This window comes from Engraulis encrasicolus, chromosome 14, assembly GCF_034702125.1.
Source record: "Engraulis encrasicolus isolate BLACKSEA-1 chromosome 14, IST_EnEncr_1.0, whole genome shotgun sequence".
Lineage (NCBI taxonomy): Eukaryota > Metazoa > Chordata > Actinopteri > Clupeiformes > Engraulidae > Engraulis > Engraulis encrasicolus.
In genome coordinates this window covers 43,297,454-43,318,917 of record NC_085870.1, presented here as the reverse complement: position 1 = coordinate 43,318,917, position 21,464 = coordinate 43,297,454, and the positions used below count along the sequence as shown (strand labels likewise).

Here is a 21,464-nt window from a genome sequence, read left to right as displayed (position 1 = left end):
TTATGCATGGCTGTAATCTGAAACGTGATGGAACATCTGAGGCCGGTGACGTCGAGCCATTTAAATAAGCCTTTAAGTGAGAAATGCATAACATGAGCTCGTACCTGGCACCAGCAGTGTTGGTCAGATGAATGAAGGAAAGCTTTGAAAACGAAAACATTCTTTAGACAATTTATTACATAAAATGCTTTGATAGCTTTGAATTTGACAAATTTATCACAAGACAGATGAACACAAGTGCGGTAACTTCTGAATCACAATGAGAATAAAAACAATAAATGGTCCCCTTTTCAGTTACATGTATTTTGCACACTTTTTCAAAAATCAAAATAGCAAGGCTTCCCTTGTGAAAGCGTCAATAATTTAAGTAAAATTTAAGACACAGTGTAACACTTAAATAAGATCAGAACTGTTGGAAGTTCTGTTTTTGTAGTTACTGATTAAGCAACGACTGTGTTGCTTGGAAGTCCATAGCTGTTTATCAGCTAAATCCATGATGATTGACCACTAATCAGTAATCACTTTGTCTAGCTTTGGTCTTCATGGTCCCCAAACTCAGCAGAGAAGGACATTTGACGGAGAATTCTAACATGCAGTGTCACTGCTCATGCTATCCTTAACTTTTCACTACTTGAGTCACTTTTTTGTTCAGACCTTTCCAGGCCAGGGGTATGTTTTTTTACAAACTGTTTGACACATTGCAACATACTCCAAATAATCCAAACGATAAGTGCTGTGTTGTATACTGATGGTGCATAACTTCTTGGATGATATTTGGAGTATGTAAGATGATTGAAACACTACTGTACATATGTAAACAACCACCCCTAGGTAGCTGGCCAGGATTTCGTAAAGGGCTGAACAAAAATGTACGTGTCTTGGGATAATGATAAGTTGAAGGGTAGCGTAAGCAATATAACTACATGTTGAAATTGGCTGTAATTCCCCTTCAAGTTGAGGATGACCTTTTTAATTCCAGGCATTTTGGCAAGTCTTCACCCAGTCTTCTTCACATATCCGTTGGCATGCCCATTGGCTACCACGCTTTGCTGTTGCTGCTGCTTGGCCTTGATGAAGGCATACATGCATTTGTCACCTCCCATGAACCGGTATGTGGCCACATTAGCCTCCCAAGGAAGCAGCCTGTTGGAGCAGACGGGATACATCAGTTAAAGTGTTCAGTAACGCATTATCTTATGCTATTAATAGATATTCCTCTGTTTCTTGGAGCACATTTCTAAGTCAATTACCCTACTATGTTTTCCAGTTCCATTTGCTTTATCAAACATGTAGTTGTAGTCAGAGGAGTAAAGTCCTAGGCAACTGGACATTCTGTCAGACTGAATGCCTACGGCTGTACTCCTTTGATTAAAATTACCTGGACGAAAGACGATCTTCAGACTCATGTAGGTGTAGTGCTATTGATGTGTTTATGGGTGGGTGGTGGTCTGGTACTTACGCTCGAGACAAGAAGGCGATGTTCATGATGCTGGGGATGCAGACCATGGTCTCGTCCCCCAGGATGGCCTGCATGGAGCGCTGAACGCAGACCAGGGGGTCCAGGGGCGGGATCAGCCCTCTGAGCTCCTCTCTGCAGCGGGCCACAAACATACACTGACGTATTACTACATGCCATTGCTTGATTTCCATTGGAGAGTAGAGTGGAGTAGTAGAGTAGGCTATCATTCATTGATCCCGAGGGAAATTAAGGATGTGGTTAAATATCAAAAGTAGACCACCACAAGATCTTGTCAAAATCTATATCCCTTCATAGTTCTTAACTCTCAGGACCACCTATTAACTCTTCCAGATATCTCATGCTTCTTTGGAAATGTCCGATTGTTTTAATTGTTCAGACTGAGCTGAGTCTGGTGTACCAAAGAACCAGGCTCATTTGCATAAGCGTGCGCACCCACAACACCGGAGGTCATTCCATTGCATTGCCCTCTCCATTCGGGAAGCAAACCAATGCATCTCACACACGCAAGGTGTCCCCTCACGTACCTCCCACCATACTGCTCCCATCCAAGATGCCTCACTTCTATGATGGGGTCATCTATCCTGGAGTCCCTCTTATGTCTTAACACATCTGGGTATGCCTCCAATGGCCACACGGAAAGTCACTTCTGACACCAGTAGTCAAGTTGAGTGTAATTTCCCTGCTGGGACTTAAACACAAGCCTTCTGAGGTACAAAATTGGGTCTCTACCTCTGACCATAATACCAAAGAGCCAGGCTCATTGGCTTGACGGTTAAAGCACACCCAGAAGCCTAGTGGTGGTCACTCCATCGCAGGAACACTACAATATCCTAGAAATTAATTTATGAAACATCCCAGTAGAAAATCTTTATTGTGCTTTCACAGAAGTGTGGTTGACTTGGAGTTGTAGGCCTAGAGATGACTTTGGTTTTCCCTTCACTTTAGCGATGCAAATTTGAAAGAAACTTGGATTTTTTCAGTGTGAATGTTTTAATGGTAGCCATTTCTGCTGCGCCCACCTGATTTGGCATCCTGCAAACATGCCAGTGTTGACAATGTAGGGGCAAACCAGTGTGGTCTTGACTCCATTTACCCCGTCTGCCAGGAGAGTGTGTGTCAAAGACTCATGGAAACCCACTGCCCCAAACTTGCTGGCGCAGTAGTCCTGTGTGAGGTAGAGAGAGAAAGAAGGAATAGAGAGAGTAGTCTTGTGAAGCTGCTGCTGCTTAGGCGCGCTTGACTGCTGCTCAATTGCCATTAAGAGGAAAGGCATGAGTGACCAGCATCAAAGGGCGTTACAAGCAACATCATGCCGTCTGTAGGTTTAGTGCTTGACTGGATTGAATGGACAATTGTCTTCAAACATTAGATTTTCTTATTCTATCTTTATGTTTACTGTTGTTATTATTATTATTATTATTGGCATTTTTGTTCATTATTATTATTATAGGAAAACCTTACCTCTACACAGGCTGTGGTAAACAATCCGAGGGTGCTTGCGACAGTGACAATATGACCATGGTTGGTGGCTTTCATGTGAGGAAGGAACGCCTTCGTCATCTGTGAAAGGGCACGTTATGGGTTATGTAATGTGCCACTGAATTGTACACAGTCTAATGAGTGTCTTTTTAATGGCCTGGGGTGTGTACCAGACGGCCGCGTAATACTCCAGTCATGCTCCCCCCCTGACTCGTATAATCCCCCCCAACAACAAAAAACATGCGACTTGGTTATGGTAAGAGGATAAAGCATAATGTAGTGTAACCCAGATCATTATTCTTAGTGCGAGTTACTATTTTAAATAGACGTCAGTGTCATGTGTGATTTATGTGTGATTTATTTAATACTGCCATACGTGTGCTGTCAAGAGATTGGGTTTAAAACACATGCTACCTTAAATAACCCAGTTTTGACAGGAATACCGGTTGGGTTTCAGCAGTCTGTGTCCTGCGTCATGTTTTTGGGGGGAAATAATCATGCACATTCGTCAATTAATTACGCGCGTTTGGAAATGGCGTGCCTTACCCAGAAAAGTGCATGGCAGTTCACCAGCAGGGTCCTCTCCAAAAGCGCATCCGGACAGTCCAGAAAACGCTGTCCTGCCACCACCCCCGCATTGTTGACCAACATAGTGACGTTTCCGACCTCGAGCCGCACGCGCTCGGCGGTCTGGTAAATAGTCTCGCGCTTGGAGACGTCCACGGTGTACGTGTGCGCCTTGATGCCCAATTCCCGAACCAGTTTGGCCGTCTTCTCGTTCTCCTCTGCGTTGCAGTCCCACAACACTACCTCTGCCCCCTCTTTGGCAAACTCCAAGGCGAAGAGACGCCCCAGTCCTCCTCCTGCCCCCGTGATAAGACACAACTCTCCATCAATGGGTTTCAGCCGTGGCCTTACCACAGTGCGCACCAGCGCATTAAAAAGAGATATTGTCAAATCTATCAGCATCAGCACAAGGTCAATCACTACCAACATTCTCTGGTTGCGTCCCCGTCCTCCTCTGTGGAATGTTTGACCCTGTCTGCTCTCTCTCTGCTCCAACAGATGCTCAGCAAGGATGTGAGAGTGCGCGCCCCAGGGCTCAGTCTGGCAACTTAACTTTATATAACATTCGAAGGGGATTAGAACGGAGGAATAGGAGCAGCCGCCGCCAATGGCAGTGCATCAGATTATGGAAGGCCTCACTGACTCGTGCGCAAATACCCATAAATCATTCAAAAACAACGGAGTAAATCCTGGGGTAAGATTAGGTGCCGTCGCCTAGACCCATAAAAATGCTGCCTACATACATAATCATTGTAGGCTACTAATGATGCAATATACATCAGTAGCCCAAAACATAACATTGCTCTGCTATTCTCTAAAAAAAAAATATTTCATCTGTCCTACACATGATACAGGCAGACACGCCTAACTTGACACCTGATGTTGCCTTGTGTAGGATATTAACAGTTAAACTCATTAAGTATTATGTTAACTCATGAAATTCAATTTCAAGTGTAATAGAAGGCTCCAAATTAAGTTATCACCAGCCAAAATGGCTAATAGATGTCAGTCTTACTACCCAAACACACTCCCTAGTAAATTGGTCTTGTCTGCCAGGCAAACTCAAATTTCACCAGCATTTGGCCAGCTGCAGGTGTTAATCTAAAGCCCCCTGGAAGTTAGACATCACTTGATATCAAAACTGATCTGCACTGACTCCTAGTCACTGATACGGAATGCGAAAACACCTGAGAACTGTCAGCAGTGCTTGGATATCCGACTCAATCAGGATAAGCGGTGGCAAAAAAGGTCCATATTAGAGTACCATCATATTTGTATCAGTTTAAACTAACACCCATTTTTACATTAGTTCACACATTTAGGGACACTTAAGTAGGCCATCATTCCCTGCACCTTCATCCAGTTCTAATTCTGAGCATGTGTGTAAACAAGAGCAGAGAATTAGCCAAAATGTACATTAATGCCTTCATTTCCCCCCTTTGAATTATGTATTGCAATACACACAAGTGACTGAAATATTTACTCCCATCTGTCATTCTTGAATAAAAATAAGATTTATATCAGACTACCCTTAACTTCATGCAATGTACATAACATTTCATGGCATATAATGTACAGCTTGATACACAGAGCACAAGAGAACTTCTGATTTTTCCAATTGAAGTTTTATTAACTGCGTTTTTCTTCAACATTACATTGTTCAAAAGGACAATCCACACAACACTTGTGGAATTTGTACACATCCAGTTGGAATTCCAGCCCAGGGGGTCCAGCACACATCAAGGGACTCGCTGTGCCTTAAGAGACCCCTTGGTCCAGAGGGGGAAGGCATGACCGGCCTTGCCCAGAACTGATGGACCATCCTTCAACGCTGCCCTGTGAAGTGAGAGCCATGTTATACTATGGGCAAATGAACCATTTAAAAGAAGCAGTCATTTTTGGTGTGCGTTTCAGACAACATTGGCTTAATACAATAAGTTACTCAACAGAGTCGATCTGCCGGGGAAAAAAATGGTCATCATAGAGCCACACATTTTGTAATTGCTGTGAGCACAGATGATCAAAAGTTTCAACGTACCATGATGCAGTAAACAGGAACACCACCAGTCATGATCCATGGAATTGGTGATAACACGATCCTAAAGATATGTAAAGGGAAGATGCAATTAGACTCAGACTCAACATTCATACTACACAAGGTAACAAAAAGGAGTGAGTCAGACAAAATTGGCTTAAAATGCAATCAGTGGTCAACAGAGTCGATCTGCTGGGGAAAAAAGATAAGTCATCATTTAATCACTAGCCATTTCAGGTACAAGCATTTCTGCTTTCCACAATTAATAAACATTACAAACTTACATCATAGAGCTGCCACATCTCAGATGGGGGGACTTCATGCCACTTCAGGTCAGTGTACACGTGATTAGGTCTTCATCTAATCTTCAACACCGGACATCTGGGCCTGGTCCTGAGAAAGGAAAAAAAAAACGCAAGACAAAAAAAACATGGATGGTCAATATCTGCAGGTGTTCGTCAGGTCTCAACAGAGGTACATGTAGGCGAGATCAGAACATTTGGCTTAATTTTTCAAAGAGGTCAACATAGTCGCTCTGCTGGGGAAAAAAGTCTAGTCATCATTATTCGCCACCCTTGACAGATAAGTAGTTTGAAATTGGTACAATACCATCAGTGTTCACGGCGGGTCTTCGCCGCTGCACAGAGTCCACCAAGTACCGTCTAGGTCAGAGGCCATTTTCTGTCGAATGTTGTTCAAGGATGAACCACGTGCCACATTCTGGTGGGAAAATCAATACAATCATCTTCATTATCTTCCGTTGATCATTCTGTGAGCAATGCGTTAAGCCAGTGGTTAAAGCATGCCGATAATCTTGCTTCGGAATCTCCTCGTGGAAGCAGATGCTAGTAAAAGCATGACTAGTGTTAGCCCCTTCAGGCCTGTACGTGCTAGTGAGTGACAGAGTACTAAACTAATTTACAATAAAATGTACACTTGGGGTCATCCAATCACTGTAACTGGTGAATGTGTTCCAGCTTATTCAGCACACACCAAGTTTTGAACTATACCCACAATACAGCGTTACTTTGTAACGCATAGGCTAACTAAAAGTAGCAACAGGCCTCAAGAAAGTTCTTCCCTTATCACGTTGGCCTTCTATAGGAAAAAAGGGCGAGAGTGCCTCGATTCCAGACAAAACGTGTGCTCAGTGTGCGCTCCATTAAGCGCAAAATGTATGAATGCCTTGTGCTGTTATCTGGAATAAATGAAAGGTTTGTTCAGAGAGCGACTTACCAGCGTGTCAGGACTGCACTGAAGAGGGAAGGGCACAAAAAACCCTCGGTATTTAAACCACGCGTAGCAGTCTTTGCGCAAGCGTGTTCATTTGTCATACAGAAGGGATATGTAGTTCGACAGGAGGACCTCCAGCAACCACGCGCATCATCAGTGAAATGGATAATTTGTGAATTCTACAGCTATTCTAGCACCCTGACTCGCAGCTCAGATTGCCAACAACAAATATGTAATTATACAATTATTTAGTGAAAATCAGTTAAAATATACTTGGATCCAATCATTGATCCCATGTAACATCTCATTTGTAGTTTTTTTTAATGGCCCACATTAAATGGATGGGAATCCCGGGTTTCTGATACCCAGAGTGAGGATCGACTCTCACAATCGCAATAATGTTAGCCTTTACCCATGCAAACCATTGTTTGATGCGAGTTAAAAGAACAGTTAAGTGATTTGTAGTATTAGGCCTACCATTCTACAAGGTAGGTCGATAAGGCAATGTTATGTTCTTGTATGTCCAATAGAGGGCAGCACTGTGTAAGCTACAGCGATTTCCCACTTAGTGACTGAAGTTTATTTGTCTGGGAGAGCCCAAATCGGGTATCCACTTCCACTAGGTTGTGTGATCTCTCTTCTTATATGAAATACACCGTTTTAAGGGACTGGTTTTGATTTTAGGTAGATTGGGATATTGAAAATGAATATCGTGTGTGCAGTGCACTAATTGAGTTATCAATTGTCCAAAATATGTCTGTTGCATGCATTAACATGTTTGTTTATTGGGTGCGTCTCATATTTGTGGTGCGCAGCGTGCATGCACCGAAATTACAATGCACTCTGTGTCCACAGCGCTGTTAATGGGTGTCTTCTACTCCTCAGTCATGTAAACTGCTGGGCCAGATTAATGCTCAGGCTAGATATGGCTGAAGCCTAGGGCCCCCCACCTGACAGGGGGCTCCCAATTGGCCAAAAGTAAAAAATTGCAGAATTGATGTGGGATTAAAAAAAAGTTTTTAAAATCTTGTTAATACTTCTCGCCACAATTGGCAGACATGTTATCCTTAATTCCTAGCTCTAATTATGATACTGTCTATGTCATTTTGTTGCCAAATTTGCCCTCTGCCTTTTCCTTCAGCAACCTGTAACCTATAGGGGCCCCGGCCATCTTAATCCGGCTCTGGTCACATGGTGTCAAGTCATCGAGAGAATGGCTTTTCAGATGTGCTGCTGTAGGCCTCGTAGGCCTACCTCACTGCCAGGGTTGGACTGGGGGAGAAATAGGCCCCGGGCACTTTTGGCCTAAAGGGGCCCCTCATAATTAGAAGCACAGAACTGACTCACCGGTGGGCCCCGCACTCTCGTGGGGCCCTTTTTTAAATAATAATTTGGAGAGACATTTCTGCCCGCTATGCCAGGTGGCCAGTCCAACCCTGCTCACTGCACTGTCAGCTACCTGCCCTGATTGGCACTCATCAGATGTCAATTGCATGCACAGTCCACATAGTAGCGAGGGAGTTTACTTGGTACTTCAAGCAGGACGTTAGAGATGTCTGTCCACGTTGGTTGCAGAGCATGCATCCTCGCCTTTCTACCACCGAGCAGATCATGTCATGGTCGGCAAATCTGCTGCCCCATTGCAACCGAGGCTTTTTTATCACATTTGTTGCCGTGCATTGCGCGCGGCATTCATTGGCTGAAAGACTTGGAGTTTGGCAATCAGACAGCTCACAGTATGGTATATGTACCCACCATTAATTTCTTAATCTGCATTGAATTCTAGGTCTTATGGTGTTCAGGGTCACTGAGGAAGACACTGATATGTACAAGGTACGTACGTACAGGCTTGGCCATAAAAAAGGATTGAAATAGGCTACAGATGCAGTGGACCATTACTCAAGTTGTGGTTGTGGTTTAGCAATTGCACTATAAATATCAAACTGAATTGAAACCTAGACATTTTCTGAAGAAGCTAAACGTTCTGTTAAAAACCCAAGGTTCTAATAGAATAAATAACATGGTCAGTACAACTTCAACATTTAACCTGTTAAGACATGGCGGCCTCTGCTATAAATTTGGTGTTACCGGAATGGCAATGACCCAGCAGTAATGTGTTACTGAAGGCCCTGTGTAATGTTGTAATTGTGTAGTACCGTAGTAACAGCGTTGGTGGAACGATGTGCATTGTGAAGCTACAGCCACTGCATTTGAAACCAGTCGACAGGGCTTGTTGTCGTGAAATTTGCGCCTAAAGTGAGCACCCCCCTTTCCATTTTGTGCATTCAGAATTTGTCATTGGTACACATAATGCCATACATCTTATTAAACACAGCCAATCTAGTGCTGAAAAATCATTATCAATGTAAAGTGTAAAGATCTTTTTGCTTGATGTTCTCATTCTGCGGCACTTTTGGGTATTTCTGGTGCCAAGACATTTGTCACCTGCATTGTCTGCCTTATGTCCTGTGCTGGCCCTGCCCGTAGGATTTGCTATTGCATTACATGTACACTTTTTTTTTAAGTAAGATTTTTTTTGTTGGTCTTTTTCGACTTCGACTTCATTTGATAGGACAGCTTGAGAGGTGGACAGGAAGCGAACTGGGAGAGAGACGGGGAGGGGTCGGCAAAGGACCCGGGCTGGGAATCGAACCCGGGTCAGCCGCATGGCAGGCGAGCGCCCCACCGGTTGGCCACGGCAGGGACCATGCAGACGCTTTTGACCAAAGCGACTTACAAGGAGGACATTCAAGCAAGTACAGAGTGAGTGGTACAGTCCAGAGTACAGAAGTATACAAGAAATGTAGAACAGATAGAGAGCAGAAAAATAGTGGAGGACCTATAAAATGTAGTGCTGATTAGTACCCATGATTAGAGGTGAGTAGGGTTAGTTATGTTATGCAGGGAAGCTCTCTCGGAATATCACACTATCACAAACTCTCTCACATTGTTTTGTTTAGTTAAACCACATACTCTATCTTAGCCTGCCATCAAGGGTATCTCTGGCTAATAGATGCAGACCCATGGCAGGATAGACTATTTTGGGCAGTGCAATTGACTTCCTCTGGGTTTCCTTAGGTAGTAGCAGGGGAAGTGTGCTGTAGTACCCTGAAATACCTCAAGATCTCATTCTAAATGCAGAGCAATGTTGATGTGGGATTCCACCTGACTATACCTTCATTCATGGCGCGAGGTCTAACCTCGGAGTGTGTGTCTTTTTTTCACAACGCAGTTGCAGTGCACACATCACATCCGCATAGGCTATCCACATGTGAAGAAGAGAGACAAAGTGTGCCTTTCTGTGTGTGTGTGTGTTTGTGTATGTGTGTGTGTGTGTGTGTGTGTGTGTGTGTGTGTGTGTGTGTGTGTGTGTGTGTGTGTGTGTGTGTGTGTGTGTGTGTGTGTGTGTGTGTGTGTGTGTGTGTGTGTGTGTTCGAATCAGAGTTTATATACACACATACTATATCCGCACAAAAAATATAGCCCCCCTACATCTAAATATAGCCATCAAGTTATTTCAAGTTCTGCGGCCCACGGTTTTTAAACACAGACATTTTCATAGCCAGTGTATTCTGAATCATCGGCACCGGCGTCAGCCGTCCCCTCTGTAGTTGCGACAACTATAGCACCCAATATGGCACACAGGTTTTTTTTCCACTGAAAGACTTGGCAAACAGTGGGGCAGACTGTTCTGACTTGACCATCCTGTGTACATCGCACTGAGCCCCATACCATACTACTATATTATTCATGGAAACACGCTAGTAAACCACATGAATAGACTAAACGAAGTCACCCACAAATTAGACGACGAGGACTTTAGAACTGCATGGGGATGAAGGGGGGCATTAGGTCACAGGGGCCTTATCCCATGGTGGGCAAGCTGCAAGCCTGGATGAATGGATTCACTGTTTCATCGGCCATGCTTTGGATAAAAGCCTATTTGGTGAAATGTAAATACATGTGTACTATACATTTTGAAACACACACGCGTGCGCGCGCACACACACACACACACTAGGGATGGCACAAACCGCACCGAAAACCGAAACCGTACAATTCACACACATACCGAACCGAACCGTGCAATCCATCGCAAACCGCAATTCATATACTGCGCAGAAAAATATGTAAAACAGAGATTCTAGGAGTATCTTATCCAGTCTCTCTGATTAAAACATTAGCGTATAACACCAAATCAGAGGATGACACAATTAAAATCATACCATTTTCACATTATAAGCCTATACAAACCATATGTAGGATATTTAGTGATAAGTCCGATTCTATTAGCCAGTGCACCATTTATCATGAACTAAAAAAAAAGAACCGTAGAGAACCGAAAACCGTGACCTTGACACCGCGATATGAACCGAACCGTGAATTTTGTGAACAGTACCACCCCTAACACACACACACACACTTCATTATGCAAAGTGTAATCTAACACACCACATTAAGAGTACGCATTTCACCTTTGCTCTAAGACGGAAGGTAATATGTATGTTTGGTTAGATTTTTTTTTTAATTGTGCATGTCCAGGACAAACACTGATTCTGGTTCTGATTGACAGGAGTCCGCACACTTGAGTCTTTTCCTATTCTTTTTTCATGACAGAACAGTGTTTCATTCGAAACGGTCAAGTGTACCGGCATGTGTCAATTAGAATGTGTAATAGAAATGCATCCCTTGCTGATAACTTGACGTCTGGTGTACATGGGTACATTTTGTGACATTCAGCAACACTTAAAGTAACACTAAGTAGTTTTTATTCATGCTTCAAATAGTGGTGCCAAAGCTGAGAGGTTGAGTGGTTCATCAACCTCTGACAGGGTTAAAATCACTTTTGCTAGGGTGCCTGCCATAGCCTATAATTGCACATTCAGTAGTGCACTCCCTGTCTCTGTTGTTCTCCATGTAAAACCACTCCGCCTCCAGTCTCTGTCTACATGTGTGCTAAGATGAAAACTATATAGTGCCACGCCAATGTTTCACCTTCAGAGAAAAAAGATTGATCATCTTGACATTCAAGCAATCAAATGTCTCTTTTAGGGTTGGACAATTGGGTCCATTTTCTTCTCTTTATCCTCAATTGCAGTATTTCTTTATTACAGTCCTATATTATTTATATTATACTCTGTAGGGTCTGTCCCAATGTAATTTAGCCTGCATATCCTTGCTTATGTTGAATGGTTTGAGCCTTGCCAGCAAAACCCTACATTTCTAATAAAGCAAGAATTGTGACACAAAGGCACCTGTGTGTGTGTTTTAGGGAAGGGTACACCTGATAGATTGTGTCACAAGTTAGTGTGATCCGTATGGAGTTAGCACCCCACTGGTCAGGTGGCAGTTGGCACCTCTGAGGATGGCCCATTGCGGCCGTAAGCTCTTTTGTTTGTGGTGAGCCGAGTCTGGTGTTGATGAGGGCTGATCCCCCCTCATTAGCCGCTGATAAACGACATAGACAATTGTGATGAAAACGAGAGAGACGCTGCCGATTGTGGCAATTCGCCCCTCATCAACTGTGGGCATCAATTTGCAATGCGGGGTCAAAGGAAGAGGACAGGGGTGCAGTGTTTTGTTAGACGCCCACACCAGGGACTTTTGACTTCTTTGTTTATGAAAAATAATCTCGTTTACATATGTCTTATGCAGTTTTTCATGATGTTACATTGGATAACTACAGGGGACATGATTTTACAGGATTTAAAAATAAGAAAAATCAGATATCTCAATAGGCAAAGTAAGGACAAAAACAGGTGCCCAAACAGGCAAAAGTCAGCCCTCCACATCTCATCAATCAAGTTGGCCTAGCCTAGCGTATCACATATTAACAAATGCATGGAAATCTTTAATCACACATTCAGCTCTGCACATAGAGTATTTCTATGTCATTCTCTCCCCCTCACCTCCGTAGCCCCAGGCTGTGGGTGGGGGTATAAGCCACACTCTCAAGAATGTGTCAAGCAGGACAGAGGCTCAGACAAGTCTTGTGAGGGAGTGGTGGGCCGGTGGGGTGGTGGTGCAGCGTGAGGGGGTTGGGGGCACACAGGTGTCAAAGTGTTTGGGATTGGCGGTGGGAGTGGGGGATGGGGTGATGGACTGAGGGGGGGGGGGGGGGGGGGGGGGGGGGGGGGGGGGAATGGGTGTTGGGGGGTCAGTGCTGTGACCACAGCAGTGTGAGTGATAGGATTAAGGGTAATTAGAAGGCCTTTTCTCCTCAGTCATGTCAAAACATTCAAACAATACAGCCTAAACTCATCAAATGGAGGCCACGGGTGTCTTGATCACAAGGCCAGCGTGTAGTTAGTGAGAGGATGAAGTCGGAAGACTGAAGTGTGTTGGGCTGCTGCTACTGTTTTATCCAGTTCAAGCACTAATCTTTTTCAGTCATTCAGAATGTATGAATTTTGGAAGGTTGTCACTAATTTTGTTGTGCTTTGACTGGTATTTCTCTCCAGTTATAGGGGACTTTCAGCCTCCCCCTCCACTTGTCCCATTATTAGTCTCAATGAACCCTTGTCACACAACAAGTGCACTTGCTTTATCTGGAGTGACAAAACAGCGGTTACGGAGGTGGCCCGCTGACCCCCTTTTTGAAGTGTCACATCCCGCGCGGCATCTGCGTGTTTGTTTTGTCATTTCCCCTCCCCGTGTCTGTCTCATTAGAGTCAATCAGTCACAGACTCCAATGAAGCTGCATCAGCCCCTCAGAAGATATGGGCTAACAGAGTGCACCTAAGCTTGCTCTATTGTTCAGGGGAGATGAACTTTTTCAGACAAGGCTATAGTCCAGCGGATGCACTAATGGTGAGACGTCCGCTTGGTCACTGCGGTGGGGGAGCTGTGCTAACTTTGGCGTGGTTCAGAGGTCACGTCTGATCTTAGGATGTGGACATGGAGATTCAACAAATAGGCAACATCACAGCATGACAGTCCCTCAGACGAAAGACAAGGGATGCAATAGGCACAACATAGCCATGGATTATTTTGCTTTTGCAAAGATGATCTTTTGGTTTTGATTCTGACATGCAGTTTTAAGAGACTGTGTGAACTTCGTGAGGAAACAAACCATTACAACTCAACAAGAAACAAAACTTTCGACAAGAAGGTTCTTGGAATTGAACGCATTAACTGACATCTCACCTCCACCACCCTGCGACCACTCTCATTAGGGCATCACTATACCCTGAGTGACTGAAGTTGTGCCCCACCCACATGGCTGACTCCCGACCCTCCTCTTTAAAGCAGGGCCGTCAGCACCAGACCGCTGTCCTCTCATCGCTATCAGTAGTCTGCCCGTGGCACTTCTCAGGGACAGTCTCTGGACTCGGACATCAACCTACTTTTACGCGCCTAAACGCAAGGTGTATTGTTGGAATCTGTCTTGAAGAAAGCTAATTGAAGGCTGACGTGGGAATTAATACGCAACAGGTTGAAGGACTTGGAGAGGCATCGGATAGTGCTGTGCGCTCTTACCTCGTTGGATGATAGCGGGCTGCCTGACCTGACACAGACCCTTCAGGATGTCTCCACAGACCGCTCGTTACGCACAGTTACTTCTGGTCTTGTGCAAGTGTGCCATGGTCGTCAATGCCATCACGGCTAATTTTACTCTTGATAATGAAATTCATTCAAGTTTCATCCAGCGACGCCTGCGGAGTCACGAGCGCAAGGAAATGCAGCGGGAGATTCTTTCCATCCTTGGGTTACCGCACCGACCCCGGCCCAGCCTTTACGAGAAGCACACCGCTGCACCCATGTTCATGTTGGATCTGTACAACGCTATCTCCACCGGCGAGGACGAGCTCGGCGGGTTGGCGTACCCTTACGCACCCGTTTTTACGACACCAGAGCCCCCCAGACAAACTCCGCAAGACACTCGCTTTTTGAACGATGCTGACATGGTCATGAGTTTTGTTAACTTGGGTAAGTTTCTCTTAAGCTTCTCATTTATATAGCCTACATGAAATATTTCTTTATTTTACCTGCCTATTTAAAATAAGAACAATTAACTTGTGTGACAAAATCTAATCGAAAGAAAAATATGCTTGCCAAATCATGGGAAAAAGTGCACCATGGCTCAGATTTTTTTCTTCTGCTTATCAATATTTTTAGAACATTTTTATATTCGTTTCTGCTTAGATAGGCAGAGAGGCAGTATCCCCTCAGCAATTTGTTTTAGAGTATTCATAGATGCATAGGCCTACTTCTGGTATAGGTTCTTGGTCCATATTTGTTTTTAATCAGTTAGGCCTACCTTAATCACTAATGAATAACGTGTAAACATAGCTCATTAGTATATGTAGGCCTAACTCAGGTAGTCTAACAGGAGTTATTTATTATGACAGTAATACAAGGGTTGCTTTTTATCTTCTTGCTCAATTTCACTGAACCAAAAAGGCTTATCAAGCTCCGAAAAGGCTCTAAACCAATGTAGTGTAGATTATATTGGGAATTTCATAAAGCTCAACAAATATGACTTTCCCTTTTCTCTCTATGTTCAATTGACCTGTTGAACATTGTGCAGGGTTAACTGTTATGACAAGTAAGGCTGTATCCGATTTCCTGGGAATCCCTTCAAAGCTGAGTGAGTTGGGTTTAGGGGTGGCTTTGTTTCGCATGACTAGGATTTGCAGAGGCATTTCTCAAGCCCTCGGAGCGGAGGGCTATAGACCTGGCTGACTGAGAGAGAGAGAGAGAGAGAGAGAGAGAGATAGACAGGCAGATACTGCCACCTAAACACCCTCTTTATTACTGTTGATTGCTTATAGTGTGGGTTTGTGTTGCGACAGAAAAAGAAAATGTATGCTTTGTGTGTGTTTGTGTGTGTGTGCGCGCACACGCAGGCATGCATGGTGTGTGTGTGTGTGTGTGTGTGTGTGTGTGTGTGTGTGTGTGTTTATTTTGGGTGTGAATATAGGAATGGAAAAGGTGTGTGTGTGTGTGTGTGTGTGTGTGTGTGTGTGTGTGTGTGTGTGTGTGTGTGTGTGTGTGTGTGTGTGTGTGTGTGTGTTCGTTGTCATGCTTATGCTCATAAGTGGCAGGGTGAGAGCCTGGAAAGTATGTCCGGGTGTGTGACTGTACTGGTGTGTGTGTGTGTGGTTATTGTAATTCACAACCACACTTTGTTTCCGAGTGTGTGTCTGAGTCTGTATCATTGGGGTGTGGGTGTGCATGTGGTGTGTGTGTACTGTATATGATCGTGTGTGTGTGTGTGTGTGGTCTTACAGAGAATTTCCTAGAGTCAGTCAGTGTGTTATTTGGGCTGGGATGGTTGCACTATAAGGTGGTGGCCAGGGGGTGTCAGCGATCAGGGACTTCCGTGGACATTATTAGGTTTATTAAACCCAAATCCTGTCTTTGTTTCCCTTGGAAGCCACCCCTCGAGCCCGGCTTCCCCCTGACAGTAACCCGAAGAGGCTACACGGCGGGGCTTGGGGCTTCCCTGCTCGTATACTGTCTGCCTCACTTGGGCAGCAACAGCATGGACTGACTCTGAATCAGAGATCAAGCCCGTATCTGGCTGGCCTGCATTCACCCACTCTCTACTCTCTACAAGTCATGCTGGTGCTGCATCTTGCCACCAGGTATACAAGCAGGCAGCCGCTTGGGGCCCCCAAGCCCCTGGATGGTTAATAAGTTAGCTCACACTTTGCTACGGTAGCGGCACATCTCTTTCAATTCTTCACTCCTTTGACATTTCGCTTGGGGCTCCAGCTGAACATAGTCGCCTTTGCTGGTGCTCACCCTGATTCATTTCAAAATAATAGTTACATTGGCATTTGGTATTAGGATCCCCGCATTGTCTGATGGAACAATCCTGTCCCCCAGGAATACAGAATACCAAATGTATAGCAATTGTTTTAAGATACATGACAGATGGATAGACAGAGTTTGTCTAGCCCTACTCTCTATGTATGAGTTGAATGAACACTGCAGAGTCTACAGTACAGAGGTACACTCATACATGGATATTATGCACAAATATAATTGGAATTCTGGTATGATATGTTTGACTGTGTGAAGAAAACATAAGCTGCTCATTGACTGCTACTGCTACTACTAACTTGTCTAGCTTGGTTTTGGAAAGCAAAATTGCTGACCATGTGTTCATTCTAATGAGCATAAGATAGAATATTTAACAAAATTGCAGATTATTATGTATCTCGGTTTCTTTGCGCATTAACATCAGCTGATTCAGAACATGATTGGATTAAAGATGTGGAATGTTTTTTGTTGCCTGAGGTGATGATTGACACCTGACTACACTATGGTTCTGTGTCACCACTCACAATCACAGCAAGGAGTGAGGGAAATCTTGTGTGAAATGCAGCCCATTTAGTCAATTCTGCAGCGTTAATTCAAACATTGGAGAGTAGGACCATTTAGTGTGAGAGTGTTATATGGCCTAGATGTTGTAAGTGTGGAATTAACACTGCAAAATCTAGTGTGTACTTTGATTGACGGGTCAGCCCCCAGTGCTAGGCGTGACACCACAGGCTGACTCAGTGCTGACAAGGCCTTGGAGGTGACCACACAAGAGTAAAGGTATTTCACCCCTCAGCCATCATGGCTGCCAGAGAATACCGTAGAAATACCTCCTCACACTGACGCCCCTCTCAAAATCTCAAAATCATCCTGAAATTTCGCTGTGCTTGCTCCCGTGTGTCTTCTTTTTTCTTAAATCGCGATGTCACACCCGTGTAGGTCTCGGCCCCTCCATGTTTGCATATCCATCCCCCCCCCCCTTGAAACGTTGACTTTATTCCCACTCATTTCAAGGGGAAAAAAACCCTGCGAAGTGCTTGCAAGGCGAAATTATTGTTGTACACCGATAAGTGGTTTCATTAAGACATAGCTGTGGTCTGTGCCGTGCTGTCCACCTATCGTATAACTTCAAGTGGTCTGGCATGGTGACCTTGTGTTTCTTTTTTCCCCCTTCTCAACAGCAATTACATCTGCAGTTTGACAGCACAGCAGTCTATGTATAGATGTATGCATTGGTTATATTTGACTTGGAGTGTTTTGACTCTGTTAGGGGCTGTGCAGCATTATCCAAAATATCGCTATCGTATTGCAACGTATACACCACTGTGATGCAGGCCCATGGATGTAATGCAAAACACAGCTGGGCTGCGATAAAGGCTGGAAGGTTTCTGGAAGTTGCAGCTTTTGTCATCCATCTGCATATCCAAACATTATAGCCAGTTGGAAACCTACTGGTTTTAATACCCACCGCCGCCACCGCCACAAACCCCAACATCTAGATAGCCTGGAGATCCAGACAAAGTTGAAAGCTGAGTTATGTTTTTGTAAGTATTTGTTTATGTATTGAGAGACATACAAGACATACTGAAACATTTAGCAATTGTATCATGTTATATGTAGCACATTTCCCTAATTTTGTGCAGCCCTACCTTCTCTCTGCTCTGCCCAAGTGTATCACGCTAACACAGCCACTTCAGTGGTGGCCTGGCCCTCAGAAGGGGACACCAGAAGTATCGGCATCGTAGATGTATTGGCATCAGAGAGAGAGAGAGAGAGAGAGAGAGAGTTCTTCCATGGACTCACTTTTCCCAGACATTTATCTGTGTAGATATCGACCCTGTATACAAAGCACTAAAGTTTCAACTGTTTTGACTTGTGAAGTCAGGAGAACCCCAAAAACCACTTCCGTCCTGTCCGGAGCTCTTGTAATATACAGAGAATACCGGTATATGTGTACATTTGGTGGGGGGGTCTTTTGCCTTTCTTCACAGAGAAATTTTGACAGAAAGACAGTAATTTCAATTTCCTTGCATGACCTGTGCATATGCAGAAACTGACAATAAAAGCTGACTTGACTTGACTTGCCTTGTAAAGAGAAATGGTAGGGTTGGGAAATGACCCAGGCCGGATTCGATCCTGGGCCCCCATGGACAGTTTGCTTGTTCTTTTATGCAGTGCCTTGGCACAGTGCACTGTCCGCAGCAGCCCTGAATATTGAGTCAGACATGCGTCTTCAGAAGGGCTGTAACGATATTGGATCGAACCAAGAAATCGTGATACTCAGAGTCACAATACTGTATCGTGATACGCCCTTTCAAAGTTCTATTACCCTTCAGTCCAGAAAGCAACCACCAGGGGTGGAAAAGTAACTTATTACTTTTACTCAATATTGTACTTGAGTAGCTTTTATGAATACTTTGTACTTTTAAGTAAATTTTTTAATTAATACTTTTACTTGTACTTGAGTACATTTTGACCCAAGTACTTTACTCAATTACACTGGAACCTGGCCTGAGTACTGAGTAAAAAAAATTGACTGAGAGACAAAATGCCATGCACAATAATGCCACAATCCGCCAGAAATGAAAGATTGTGCAGGATGGCACACAGCATTTCCACTATTTTACTATCTTGTATCAATGTATTGGATGATGGCTGGTGCCAAGCAAGAGATGGAGGTTATGGAGGACGATATTCAAGAAAAATAAACGTGACATTCTCAAGAGGAAAGCTAATTAAAAGTAACTAAGTACTTTTTACTCAAATTACATCTTAAGTGAAGTACTTTTTACTTTTACTTGAGTAGATTTTTAGATAGGTACTTTTACTTGTACTTGAGTAGAATTTAGGCAAAGTAAAGATACTTTTACTTGAGTACACATTTTCTGTACTCTTTCCACCTCTGGCAACCACATGATATGATGTGATAGTGCTTCCAAGCTTCAAATGAGATACATTTCAGAAATCGTGGGGTGTATCAAACTGTAGGTCAAATATCGTGATACAAACAGAATCGTGAGTTGAGTGTATTGTTACAGCCCTAGCCTTCAGTGAAAATGTGTAGAGCAGTGGATGCCTAGTTTGTCAATGAAGGCCAAAAAGGAAAGCATGCAGTCAGAGCAAACAATCCTCTAATCCACCTGTTTGTGATGCTAAGCAGATTGAGCAGAGAGGGCAAGTAAGAGATCTTCTCCTTCGTCTTCAAGATCAGATTATTCCTCTCAATTATTTTTTCGGCCTCTCCGGAGAGCACGTTTGTCCTTTTCCCCTTCAGTGAGCTTTAATGAGTTGAGGCAGTAATGAAAACAACTTGGAGGGAGATTTACGCAAAAGGAAATGCCAAGTTTACTTGACGAGGCTTAACTTCTCCTGGATTAAATTATTTTACATCGCTTAATGTGCAGTGTTAAGAAACCCACTCAAGCTCTGTCAAAATATACTTGTAAATATACAGTTCCAGGGTTGCGCACATACAGCACTTATACAAGCTGTCCAAATGAGAAAGTGACATTTTTACCTCAGGGCCTGTGAGGGGAAAAATGCAGAGACTCTGGGACATTGTGGTCGACAATGGCTTCCAGTTCTAAAATTACTCCAGCTTCTCTCAACAATGCCTTTTTAAACACACCAGTGTTGTCTTTTTATATTGAGTTATTTAAAGCCCATTGCCCCTATATGATTGTGTGCACTTGACTTAGATTCCTGGGTGTTTTTCACTAACAAAAATGCAATGTGTCGGAAGCACACTGGCTAACTCACAGACTCTCTAGTCTGAGGTGCCAACCAATTTTCGTACACATTTTCAAAGTCTTTTTTATTCTAGCATCAAACAAAACAGGCCCTGTAAAACATAACATTTTTAAGATAATGTTTATGCTATCATAATTTTATATGTGTGATGCAGTCAGCTGTGAAGACGTGGACTTTTTAGACTGGTCCCACGTGGACGCATTGACAAAACACATAATAACAGATTTTGTTGTTGAGCAATGTGTGGATTATAATAATGACCGCATTTCCAGTCATGAACCGATTTTTTCCACATTTAATCATTCATAATGACATCAACAAACGATTGGGTAACACCAAATGACTATAGCCGAGGGCACCGATGGGGATATGATTTCATGTCACTTTTTCAAGAGTTTCCAGTAACTTTGCCTGTATGGCCCATCGTTTATTACTGACAGTATACTGCATCATTGCCCGGCTGGCCGGTGTAAAAAGGGGGATAAAAACCAAAAGGAACCACCTGGCCGGACTGTTGCCGTTACAATAAGATGTTTCACTGTGCGGAGTGATAACACCCTTCCACGTAATATTTCCGACAACCCCGCAGCACGCAGCCAGGGAAGAAAAAAAAAAGCAGACGCTAGGAGGACAAGAAGGAAATTTGTTGAAACACAGCGTCTGGATGATGTTTGCATATCTGAATGCTGATCTACGCTGCTAATGGTCCTCAACATAAACATTCCCAATCCTTACAAGCAATTATTGCCATCATAAAAACCTCCCCCTGCCTTCTTTTCCAGTGTTTAATTGCGGTCAAACAAATGACTAGCGGGCTTCAGAATGCACTCAGCTCAGAGTGGTAGGTTCCCTTTACACACTCCAACTCACCATCAGCACCACCACCACCACCATCATCCCAGCCTTCCCCAACCTCGCCTCCTCCCCACACACACATCCACACATCCACACACCCTTCACTGGCAGGGGTTCTTCCCGAGGCTTGGGGCTACAACGCGCTGGCTGGCTTTGACTGGGCATATGATGTCATGGGTGGCCACTAGGCTATACTCGTGGTCAGGATGAGTGTGAGAGGGAAGCGGAGGGTGGAAGAGTGAGGAAGGGAAGGGGAAGGGAGAGAGGAGAGGAGAGGAGAGGTGTAATCATCCT

At 43.9% G+C, this 21,464-nt stretch overlaps 2 protein-coding genes, 1 long non-coding RNA gene and 3 other non-coding genes across 13 annotated transcripts in view; 1 reads left to right on the top strand and 5 right to left on the bottom strand.

The window, feature by feature from the left end:
- Nucleotides 1-159: 159 nt before the first annotated feature.
- LOC134462672 (retinol dehydrogenase 10-like) lies at nucleotides 160-4,068 on the bottom strand. Its single transcript, XM_063215813.1, has 5 exons — nucleotides 3,506-4,068; nucleotides 2,942-3,040; nucleotides 2,500-2,645; nucleotides 1,460-1,591; nucleotides 160-1,143 (listed from the first exon to the last, which is right to left on the bottom strand). Exons 1-5 carry the CDS (start codon nucleotides 3,953-3,955, stop codon nucleotides 996-998), a joined length of 975 nt encoding a protein of 324 aa, XP_063071883.1. The 5' UTR covers nucleotides 3,956-4,068; the 3' UTR covers nucleotides 160-995.
- A 1,061-nt stretch (nucleotides 4,069-5,129) lies between these two features.
- Nucleotides 5,130-6,894, bottom strand: LOC134462670 (uncharacterized). The gene is made up of 5 exons (XR_010037559.1): nucleotides 6,798-6,894; nucleotides 6,171-6,281; nucleotides 5,846-5,954; nucleotides 5,565-5,625; nucleotides 5,130-5,362 (listed from the first exon to the last, which is right to left on the bottom strand). It is a non-coding gene; the product is annotated as an uncharacterized LOC134462670 (long non-coding RNA).
- On the bottom strand, nucleotides 5,428-5,518 carry LOC134463528 (small nucleolar SNORD12/SNORD106). Its single transcript, XR_010037765.1, has one exon. It is a non-coding gene; the product is annotated as a small nucleolar SNORD12/SNORD106 (small nucleolar RNA).
- LOC134463526 (small nucleolar SNORD12/SNORD106) lies at nucleotides 5,694-5,787 on the bottom strand. The gene has a single exon (XR_010037763.1). It is a non-coding gene; the product is annotated as a small nucleolar SNORD12/SNORD106 (small nucleolar RNA).
- LOC134463527 (small nucleolar SNORD12/SNORD106) lies at nucleotides 6,043-6,134 on the bottom strand. The gene has a single exon (XR_010037764.1). It is a non-coding gene; the product is annotated as a small nucleolar SNORD12/SNORD106 (small nucleolar RNA).
- Nucleotides 6,895-14,343: 7,449 nt separating the features above from the next.
- Nucleotides 14,344-21,464, top strand: part of LOC134463337 (bone morphogenetic protein 7-like) — a 19,922-nt gene continuing 12,801 nt past the window's right edge. For all 8 annotated transcript variants that reach the window (XM_063216547.1, XM_063216545.1, XM_063216546.1 and 5 more), the window contains exon 1: nucleotides 14,344-14,723. In XM_063216547.1, the coding sequence (XP_063072617.1) occupies nucleotides 14,378-14,723 (346 nt within the window). In that variant the 5' untranslated portion in view covers nucleotides 14,344-14,377. The remainder of the gene's footprint in view (nucleotides 14,724-21,464) is intronic.